Consider the following 11,873-nt stretch of genomic DNA (forward strand, 5'->3'; position numbering starts at 1 on the left):
AGAAAATCACCGATCAGAGTTAGAGGTTGTTGCTCAGATTGTTTATCTACCTGAAAAGAGGAGTCCGTTACTATTCGCAGCGAGTATTGAACCGTTGGCTGAATGAAAAATCTAATAAAGACAAAGGAATAAGGGACGGGGGGTGGGGTCTTTATTTGCAGATGATATATTAACATATACTGTATGTTATATATGATATGATGCTCTCAGGAGGATTGTCCAGCAGAATTAAAGGGAAAGGGTTCATTTTAAATGGACTAATAAAGGGTTAGAAACCTGGGTATTATTATTACTTGTATCACACCATAGCTATTCGAAGCAAACTATGGGAAATTGATAACTGAGATAAAGAAGGATTTGTTTGGATGGGAGATTTTACCTCCAACTCTGATGGGGAGAATAAAAATGATAAGAATTAATATATTATTACTAAGATTGTTCTTTTTGCTCCAGTCGTTACCTATCGTGATTTCTAGTTCTACCTTGAAAATATTAGAACAAATTCATGTGAAAAATGTCATGGCAAAATAAAAAAAACTTAATAAAATAGAATAGAATAAAATAGGAGACACTTCTTTGCTCGAAAGAGAAGGGAGGGTTGGATTGACATAATTTATTTTTATTGAACCTTTATTTATAAAGCCATTGAGACTGAGGTCTGGTTTTCGATGGTGCCCTTGTGTCAGTGATCATACAGTACATACAAATATCAAAAGACCATAAATACAACAACATTGGCAATCAATAAATAAAATATAAACAACAGAAATAAAACTTTTAACCACAACATTTGCAGATCCCTACATCAAAATCACCCAAAAGTTCCTTAAAACTGCCCAAAGGGACTGAGGCATCCAATCTCTAAGTCTTTTGAAAGTCATTCCATGCTTTCAGAGCACGGTAGCGGAAAGCGGTTCTTCCCAGCTCGGCTTTAACTTGAGGGACCTCTAGAACCAAACAAAGCCCAGATCTGGTCCGGAAATGAGTTGAATTCCATTTTTGTTGAGTGATGTCAGGTACTTTGGTGGCTTGCGTGAGACAGCTTTGTAAACAAAGAGGAGAAAATGCTGCGTTCTCCTGGTGGCCAGGTACGGCCATCCCTCCCCCTGACAAAGGTTACAATGGTGAGTTCTAAAATGATCCCCAGTAATAAAGCAAAGTGCTGGGTGATAAACAGTGTCAAGCTGTTTCAGAGCGGTAGAGGCGGCGTGCACATAGATAATTTCACCGTAATGACAGGAAGCTAGACTGTACTAAAAGCTTCCTATTTTCATGTGAAAAGCATGATCTATTTCTAAAATGAACCCAAGTTTCACTCCTCGTCTTTTAGTTAGCTCCTCAAAATGTATTTTGAAGGACAGCTTTTCATCAATAAATATACCGAGATACTTGTAGTAGGGCACTCTCTTAATTACCGTAGACTTTTTGGGGTCTATTTTCAAGGGAGTCACCCAATTCCATTTCAGTGAGTGGGCCAAAAGGGAATGTACGGTCACTCCATTTATTGGAGAGTTCAAGGCTAGGGTGTCAGGTCTCCTTTCGATTATGCTGTCTCACCTGATTTGCAATATCTAAGGGGTTCAATCCATCAAATATTTGGCCTGGCATTTATGGAGTGATTATTAAATGCATTATAAATCTCCACCTCGTCATTTTAGGGAGCAGAGTCAGACAGTAACTGTTGGGGCAGAGGTGGGGTGGAGCTATTCTTCATTGTCTTAATTGCAGTCCAAAATTGTGATGGGTTTCCAGCACTTGAATGTAAGAAATTGAATTCTCTACTAACTTATACTATTGGGAAGCACAGCTTAGACCTATGTGCTGTGCAACTAAAGAGACAGATGTGGTGTAGGTGGAGCAACTGGAGCAAAATTTATGTGAAAATGTACCTTTGGAATCACTTCCACTCTTGACTGAAACAACAAAGAAGAAGCTCAAGATTAATAATGAACGGAACAGGGGAAAGCTGAAAATGTGGTCCTAAAAAAATTTGGTCAGAAGAAAATTTATCACACACAGAGGAATTTAATCTACCAGCCCATGACTTCTACAAATTGAAGACATTACCTCCAGAAAGACCATCCAAACTAGAGGAACTATTAGTGTAATTTACAGAGGGATAGACAAAATAAGGGTTATATCATAAATGTATAAAGCACCACAACATTAATCTAATGATTAACAATATGGATTATAGTAACGGATGAAGAATGGGAGGAAATGTCCAAAGCAGGACATAAACAGCCCAACATGGAGGGAATTTGATTGGAAGAGGAAAATGCAGTATTTTAACACTCAATCTTATTTGTCTCATCCGTAGTGGCTCTCCCCCTCTTTGAGTAGTGATTAGTTGTTGATAGACCCAAACATGGTGGAGCAGTTTCTCCGACTACATGCCAGCCAAGTGGCGTTTCAGGGCCCTCTGGCACAGAGAAACGGAAGACAGTGGGTTGAAAGCACCAGTTTACTGTAGAGAGTTGACCAGTTGGAATTAGCCAGGAGCAGATAGAACATGTCATGACAGGGCTCCTATCCTGAGTGTGGGTGGGGATGGCGGTTTTACCTGCTGCTCGTCAGACCAACCAACGAGCAACAGATATGCAGCCATCCTGATCCCAATAACTTAGATCCAGGTCAGGTTTGGCTGCTCACCACACCATCCCCACACATGGTAAAATTGTTCTCCAAAGAGGGGGGCTGGTGGCGGGTCTGTACAACAGAAAACTGTGCTCTTGTCATCCCACAGGTCGTTAACAGGACAGAGTTATAGCAGCAGTTCTTGATGATTAAAGAAATAATAAAGAGTTGCATTGCAGGTTGAGAATTTAAATTCCACTTGCAGACTAACTCTGTCCTAGATGCAATGGCATACAAATACTCTGTGTTGTATGCCAAGCACGCTGACACCACAGTTTAAATAAAATAAAAGAGTTATAGTTATCTTAATGTTAATTCATTGAGGTACGAGTAGTGTGGATTTGATGTGCTGCCCATGTTTATGTATTATGAAAATTATCATTACCAATAGTGAAGAATACTTTAATAATGTTCAGAACAGACATGAAACAAATATAAGTTAAAACAAGTTTAATTGTATATGCAGCTCCTCCAAGTTGTATTTGTTCTGTGTATTGTAGGTGTTTTTAATTTTTTTAAAGAAAAAAAGAAAGATTTAGATCCTGTAGATGTGTCTTCAAAAGTGTTATGAAATGTCCCAAAAACCTACTTAAATAAGTTATTCGATTGTCTTTTGCTGTTCTTGACATCACAGGAGGGAGTTTTCAGGAAAAGGCAAAAAGGACGGAATTTGCCTCACAAAAATGGATATCTTTGTGGACGAGGACCTCCATGGGGCTACAAACAACACTGCGAGAGAGGGGAAACTATCCGATGGAGGTCAAGAGTTCAACCACACCAACCTTCTGGACGTGTTTTCGGGCATGGAGCTCCTTCTGCGCTTCAAGCCGCTCTTCCTACCGCTCTACGGCCTCCTCGTGGCCGTGGCCGGCATCGGGAACTGCTTCCTGCTGGTCTGCATCTTGACCGACAAGAAGCTGCACAACGCCACCAACTTCTTCATAGGAAACCTGGCGGCTGGAGACCTGCTGATGTGTCTGAGCTGCGTTCCCCTGACGGCGTCCTACGCATTCGACAGCCACGGCTGGACGTTTGGACGGCCACTCTGTCACCTGGTCCCTCTGCTGCAGTGCGGCACCGTCTTCGCAACGGCACTCTCCCTCACCGCCATCGCAGTGGACCGCTATGTGGTTGTAGGTAAGACATGCAGCTCATATCATTATTATATATTATATATTATTATTATATATTAAACCTATCTTAAAATGATCTCCTGGTCCCACTAACAATTAGGGTAACACATTTTTGTCAAAGTTACTCAACGTTGCCCTATTTTCTGTTTGTTTATTCCTGGATTCCTGTCAATTCCATATTAAAGGAATGATGATTCCACCTTTCAAATGGAATGAACCAATACAAAATATACTAAATATATACTTTACGAGGAGAACATTTTAAGATCGGTTCTCACCATATTATTACAATCTTCCAAAATCCCCAAAAAAGAGATCTAAAAAATGTGAGCTACAGTATAATCAGGAAAATGGTAAAAATATATATATATATGTCTGACTAGTAAACAAGCTGAAACTCAATTTGCCACTTGTATGGCCCTTTAAGCTTTTTGACACTTTGCCATAGACTATAAAATAGTAATAGTCATATTTGTGAAAACTTTTACATGTTTTCACAAAATTTTCTTGTATCTTTTAACTCTCAGCTCACCCAGTTCGAAGAAGGATCTCAGTGTGGGGCTGTGGAGCTGTGGCTATGGGGGTCTGGGTCTTATCACTGGCCCTGGCCTTCCCCTCTTCCTACTACACGCGCTATCTGGACCTACGGCCTAATGCCATCGACCTGGTCGTCTGTGAGGAGTTCTGGCCCAATGGTGGCCATCTGCGCTTTCTCTACTCCTGCTTTATTCTCGTCGCATCCTACATGATCCCACTACTGTCGGTCAGCATCTCCTACTGTGCTATTACGGTCAACCTGAAACGCCACGCGCTGCCTGGGGAGACGTACCACAACCAGGAACGCCTGAGTCAGAGGAGGAAGAAGACCTTTTCCCTGCTGGTGGCCTCCGTGCTGGCCTTCGCCCTCTGCTGGCTCCCCCTGCAGGTAGGTCCATCAACCTGTATGTGGATCAGCTTGGAAGAACATAGAGCAGGGGGTGTCATAGGAGTGTCCAACTAATTATATGTCATCGGCCGGATTGGGCAAAATGTGACTTCATGTTGGTCTGATTAATTTTGTAAAATCATGGTTAGAGGTCTGTACATGTGCATGTGCACGTGAGCCACACAGATGCTCTTTAGGGCTGATAAAGTTGGAATCAGGCAAATTACATTGCAGAGGCTGCTTTTCAAGGCAAACGTTTCATTTCATGACTTCCGTTAAATTTTTTTGAACAAAGAGCAACTAGATTGACTCTATTAATCATTAATCCCTGAAGGGAAATTCTGGATATATTCTAAAAAAACTGTTATATTTCTATCTCAACACAACTGCAAGGGATTCAGCAGCATCTGTTATTCATACAAATTGCACACATGTAGACAAAATCGCCCATACAGATGAATGAAATCATATAAAATTTTGATTTGATAATAACTGAATCTCAATTCAAATCATCCCATAGGCAGGATGTGGCCTGGCCCGCAGGCCACATCTTTAACACCCATGATATAGTGACTTGTTTTTATCACAAACTAAATGGGGAAGTGAAACATGAAGTATTGTGAAGCGTCAACCGTCCATGGAATGATAAATCATATGCACTTTAAGTATTTAAATAACTGCAAATCATTGTGCAGTTGTGCACACAAACCTACATTATGACCACCAAACTATAATGAACCATAATGAACCATCCAGACGAAGGCCAGATTAATTAGGATTTAATGATAATATAAATGATGGTTGTGTTAGTAGGCTTTCATCAGGCATACTAAATGTCCAAGAAGTGCCCTAGATCATTAGTGATTTGAAATATTTGAGTTACTGTATATAAATGGGTTTCTTGAGCATGTGCACTGCATTGTAATAATGATTTCCATTAGCAGTTTTTTCTTTGTTTTTTTGGTTTTATATTATATGAAATGCGATTTAAAGTAGTCCCATGTCTCTGTAGGTGCTGAATCTGTTGCTGGACCTAGACCCAGACTACCACATCGTAGGGAAGCGCTATGTGAACGTCTTGCAGATCTGCTGTCACTTAGTGGCCATGAGCTCTGCCTGCTACAACCCTTTTATCTACGCGTCCCTGCACAGCAAGGTCCGCATGCACCTCAAGGGATATATCTGGTACTGCCGCAATCCCCAGGTGAGGATTGCGGAAGAGGGGCACATCCAGGGGGGGACCCTTATTTCCCACTTTGCATCACGTAACGCCGCTACCTACCTGAGCCCCATGTCCAAGGCTCTCTCCAAACGGAGTCCTGACCTGGTCCTGGCTCCACTGACTGATGCAGCACAAGCCGCAAGCATTCCAAACACAGACTTCCACGTCTGAGGCAGCAGAATATTCCTTTTCTTTCCGCCAGGAACTGCTATTGGACATCAAATCACAGTTCCCGCAACAAACACTGAGCAGGCTCTGCAACCCAAACAGAGTCTAGGGCATAAACACGGTGACGACCCGGCCTCTTTAGTCTGCTGGGCTGGCTGCTTTTCTTGGTCTTTGTGTTTTGTGTTGCAGGTGTCCAGTAGGTGTGGTTGGGTCGTTGTTTATTGGGAACACCTGGGCCCGTTGTTCCAAGTATCAGACTGTGGCAATTTTCCCACCACACGCCACCCAAGTGGCGTTTTCAGGGTCCTCCGACACAGAGACAGGGGGTTGTAGACATCAGTTTATTGACGAGAGAAGGCTAGGTGGAATTAGCCAGGAGCAGATAGAACATGCATGACAGGGCTCCTATCCTGAGTGTGTGTGGGGATGGTGGTTTTACCTGCTGCTCGTTAGACCAACCAACGAGCAACAGGTATGCAGCCACTCTGGCCCAATCACCTAGATCCAGGTCAGGTGTGTCTGCTAACCAGACCATCCCCACACCATACAGACATGGTGGGGCCAGGGTGAATTTACCCTGGCCAAAGCCTACCCCCCACCCTCACCAAGCAGAAATAAAAGTGAAAAAAAATGTTTAAAGCAGACTCTGCAGCAGTATAGGGTTTCTATACCTTAAATAATATTAAAAAAACAAAAAAAAAAAAACGGACTCCCAAACAGGGTTTCCATACCTTAAACAAACAAATGTCCAAAAAAAACAAAAACCATCTGGTCCCCTTCCAGAGGACCTGGTTCCCCAGCAGGGTCGACTAGCCTCCTACCCCCAGGGCGACGACAGGCTGCCCCCTCCTCCCTTCCCGAGCATGGGGGCTCGGGCTGCTGTGTTGGCTGATGAAGGGGCGGATGGATTTGGCTGTTGCGGGGGCTGCTTGGAGGGGTGGCCATGCTGCTGGGCTGCTGGATGGTCCTGACGGTGGCTGCTGGGCATCTTCGGAATCCCCCTCCGTTTCGCTTCCCTTTGCTGGAGAGTCCCTGCACATGTGCCACTGTGGGAGTCTTGCCTACCACACGCCACCCAAGTGTCGCTTTCAGGGGCCTCCGGCACAGAGACACAGAAGACGGTGGGTTGTAGACACCAGTTTATTGTAGAGAGTGGGCCAGCTGGAATTAGCCAGCAGTAGATCAAACATGTCATGATAGGGCTCCTATCCTGAGTGTGTTTGGGGATGGCGGTTTTACCTGCTGCTCGTTAGACCAACCAACGAGCAACACATATGCAACCACTCTGACCCAATCACCAAGATCCAGGTCAGGTGTAGCTGCTCAACCAGACCATCCCCACACCACACAGACATGTGACCAAGTCAATCTAATCCAAGTGTCTCAAGTCATTTGGTCCAAGTCTCAAGCATGTCCCAAGTCATTTTTCCTTGGGTCAAATCACAGGTTACGTCAAGTCAAGTCAAGTCCTTAGTTAAGACATTTTTTTCCTCCAGGATACTGCAGTCTTACCTGCAGTATATGCTTTTTATGAAGAGAAAAGAACAAGTATTAGTATCTGTCTCTTAATGATATTATTAGCCAATCTATCTAACCTGTTTAAAAAGTATGACCATGAATTTAATTTGTATTATAATTATTGGTATTCAGTGAAATAAATGTAATCAAACAAAAATAAATGACTTTATCAAAGCTTATTTATTACTTAATTTATTCTCAATCAACAAAATATTGCTTGTTTGACAACTGTTCAAATTTTAATTCATCTTTTTTTACTTTTTTTTTTTTTTACTTTTTATGGAGAATTGTTTCAAGAACGTGTCTAAAGGCGTGGCACGATCACTGCGGACCAGCTCTTTGCGCAGTAGACCGCAGCGGACAAATAAAAACAGTCAGAACCAGTCAGGCCTCCCCCTGACTGGTTCTTGGTCCCCCCTGTGCCACCTTATTTGAAATATCCTGGAGTCACCCCTGCCAATCATGACAATGCCATTTCCCAGTGTGCGCTCACACTGGGTAACATCACATTGACACTTCTACTGTGAACATTGACAACGTTGAACATTTTCAGATTTTATAATTAATATAATATTTAAACTGAAGACCTAAATGAACACAAACAAGTCATTTGAGTCATCATGTCTCAACTCAAGTCACGAGTCTTTAACTTCAAAGTCCAAATCGAGTCTCAAGTCATTTATGTTAAGTTTTAAGTTATTGCAAGTCAGCAAACAGTTGCTTGAGTTAACTCGAGTCCAAGTCACAATGACCCGCGTCCACATCTCCGCCATTGAATATAAATTGACATTCATAGTTGTTTCTTTGCTTTAACTCTTTGCTTTGACTCCTTGTGTCACCTCCTGTCCTTTGTCATGGTTTTTGATACCTAGGTGTTATGATTGTGTGCATTTAATTGGTTATCCTCTTTGTGTTTAAACGCGTCCAGGTGCTGTTGTCCCAGGCAGTCTGAGTGGAGGGACCCATCCGTGATTAATTTTCATATTCTGGCTTGCACCTCATTCTTTGTAATTGAGGTCGCAGAAAACTCCTGGGTGAGCTGAGTGTCTTTGTTCATAGGGCATGGTTGGAGTTGTCGATTTGTTTGACCAAAGGAAAGTAAGTCGTATTGCAGTAAGTCGACATGCTGGTGTGTAATTGTTTTGGAGCTAACTGGGGGATGGTAGGTCAGGAGGTAGAGGTAGAGCTGGTCGTCTAGTAATCTAAAGGTTGCTGGTTCGATCCCAGGCTCCTCTTGCTAGCATGCTGTAGTGTCCTTGAGCAAGACACTTAACCCCTAATTGCTCCTGATGGCTGCGTCCGTCGGTGTTTGAATAATTATAAGTCGCTTTTGATAAAAGCGTCTTCTAAATGTAATGTAAAGCTATTTTCCCCCTGTCAGGCATAGCAGCATTGCTCCTTTATGTTTTGTGGTGTTGGGGTGAACGTGGTTAGAGCGTCATCTCAGGAGCATGGCTGTGTGGGGGGGTTGCCGGTGGCTGGTCGCTTCGCCATACCGTCGGTCTTCAGTGCATTAGTATCCGCTGTAAGAGACCTCATAAAGACCAGGGGTGAGTACGTTTAATATTTGGTTTGGCTGATAGAGGGGTTGCTCCATTTTGCCTTGTTGCAGCCAGTGTGTTGACTACTGCGTTCTACTGGTCTGGGTTTGTAAAACGGCTCATGTTGAGGATTTTTTTTTTTTAACTCATCAGACTTATCTTTAGATGGCTGCACAAAAGAGCAGTTGTTGAAAACTGTGGACCACTATAAGATTGAAATCAGGGACAAAAGGCTCAAGGACACAGTTAAGTCTATTTTAAAGGCTAACTTGTATGAGATTATTGTGTTGCTGGGTACAGCGGGGTGTTGCTGAGGGTGCTACTGGTGGGGTCTGCCCAGTGTTTTCAACAACAGAATGTATGAAAAGTTAAAACATCAGGTTGAAGTTGATAAGGAATTGACACAGAGCAGGCTAGCATCACTTTAGAGCGTGAGAAATTAAGTTTGATCAGAGAAGATTGGTTGAACCCAGAAGCTGGTCAAGGGCTAGGTGGAGATTTTTCTTTTGGTGACCGCTCCCCTTTGGATTTTGATGTGGTGAGTCATTTGTGGCTTGTTCCGATGTTCAATAAGAGGGACCCTGAAACTACTATTTTCTACTGCTTTTTACTGTTACTCTGAAAGAGTGGCTGACGCTAGGGGCTGGCCTGATGCTGATCGCATAATCGTGTTGCAGTGTGTACTAGCCGGGAAGGTGCAGAAGGCATATTCTGCTTTGTCTGTGACTGATAGCTTGAGTTATGCATCAGTGAGGAATGAGGAGGATAGGCAACTTGCGTAATATTTTGAATCATGGCGCACACCTTCTGATGTGGAAAGTTTTGAGGAATTATGTGATGTTATTGTTTTGGAACAGTTCAAAAATGCAGTTCTCAGTCGTATTGCCACATATATACCAGTAAAAACAGTAGATGAGGCAGCTGCGTTAGCAGATCAGTATGTCTTGACTCACAGTCAAGACATTTCCTCCAATCAGTGATTGGAGGAAATGTGAGAACAAATCCAGCGGGGGAGGCATTTGGCACAGAATGCACGGGGCATCTTATCGTTCGATCCGAGACACTAGTATGTCACTTCTGTCGCAAAAAGGGACATGTGAAAGTGGATTGCTATGCTCTAAAGAAAATAACCGACAGATGAATGTAAAGTCTAGGGCATTAGCTGCTCCAGTGGTGAGTGTGATTTCGGACCTACCTTCTTTCAGGTGTGTAAGAAAGATCCTTATGATGATGATGCTTATTTGGCTTTCATGTCACATGGTTTTGTTTCCCTGACAAGAGCACAGTGAGAAGGTGTCCTGAGAGACTCAGGCATGTTGGATTAATTTATTCTGGCGTCAGTTCTCCCTTTTTCAAAGTCTGATACTGGTGATTCAGCGCTAGTTCGGGGTATGGGCTTGTCTCTCTTGTCTGTTCCAGTGCACAGGCTGCATCTCTCTTCAGATTTGGTGCAGGGGTAGGTGTGCATCACGGAGCACCGGCTTTGCTGGAAGGAGTCCATCTCATTCTTGGGAAAGGGCACGTGTGGCCAGATGTTCCTCCACCTCCATTTGTTAATTCAGTCCTGTGATTAACAGTTAAACAGATGTGTAAGCTTGTCTGACTTTCCGATGTCTGTTTCACATGCAGAGCTGGTAGCAGAGCAGCAGTCATATCCCTCCATTAAGGAGGTGTTGGCAACTGCAATCCCTATTGCAGAGGTGAAGGACAAGGTGTGGTGAGGAAGTTGGTGCCTTGTGGTGAGTTAGGGGTGGGAAAATCCAACTATCCAAATTGAAGTACCAGCCAAATTTAATAATATACGCAATATATTTCGCTTTGCAGCTGTCTCATGATCAGTCATGGTATATGGCGTCAGAAGACGTGTGAATGTATTTTACGGTGCTCCTTTTGGCCTCCATCCTCCATCCGTATGTCAGAATACATCAGAACTTGTCACACATGTCAAGTTACTGGCAAGCTAAACCAGGTTATTAAGCCTGCCCCCTCCCCATCCCATCTAATGCCTGCCATTGGTGACCAATTTGAACTACAGGTACTTGTCACTTAACGACCGAGTTCCATTCCTAGGACCAGGTTAAGCAAATTGGTCGATAAGCGAGGCCGGGAGAGACTGAGAACGGTAATGCGCGATGAGATGCTTGACGCTGAGACGCCATACTTATAATTTCTACTCCAGAACAGAGGAAGAAATAACAACTTTGCCATGTCAACCTGTTAAAGGGGTTCTTCTCTCGTGTGGTTGAGCCGTGTGTGACAAATGTACATTGTTCAGAGTGTGTCCAGCTCTTGTGTAATGGGTGGATATTATGTGAATGTCTGGTCGCACACCGGTTAACATGTAGATTTCCCTGCGTTGTGTTCTGTGTCCATGTTGCTAATGACAGATTCCCACCACAGCTGCTTTAGTCAGTCTTTTATTGGTGATCTGCAGAAATCAAATGAAAAATGAACATATAGTTGCTCCTCCACACCACAAGGGGCATCACGTCTACTTCTCTCTGCCTAACATGAACCGAGTACAGCCGAAAGTCTACTAAAGTTCTTTTCACCATGAAAACAACAAACATCATACAAAACAAATACTGAGGTCAACATACCTGCCCAAATCGATTGAAAAATGAACGTACAGTTGCTCCTCCACACCACAAGGGGCATCATGTCTCCTCTTAAACACATAACGCATGGTAAACCTGTGGTAGAAGGAAGCTCACGTCACCTGCAAAAAA

The 11,873-nt window shown here is 43.2% G+C and overlaps 1 protein-coding gene across 1 annotated transcript; it reads left to right on the forward strand.

Moving 5' to 3' along the window:
* Positions 1 to 3,320: 3,320 nt before the first annotated feature.
* LOC307234777 (prolactin-releasing peptide receptor) lies at positions 3,321 to 10,865 on the forward strand (the record flags this gene model as incomplete). The annotated part of the gene is made up of 7 exons (XM_080006640.1): positions 3,321 to 3,774; positions 4,298 to 4,695; positions 5,708 to 5,899; positions 6,275 to 6,281; positions 6,869 to 6,968; positions 9,038 to 9,153; positions 10,774 to 10,865. 7 exons carry the CDS (start codon positions 3,321 to 3,323, stop codon positions 10,863 to 10,865), a joined length of 1,359 nt encoding a protein of 452 aa, XP_079862766.1.
* Positions 10,866 to 11,873: the final 1,008 nt, after the last annotated feature.

The sequence above is a fragment of the Zeus faber genome (genome assembly GCF_960531495.2).
Source record: "Zeus faber genome assembly, chromosome: 9".
Classification (NCBI taxonomy): domain Eukaryota; kingdom Metazoa; phylum Chordata; class Actinopteri; order Zeiformes; family Zeidae; genus Zeus; species Zeus faber.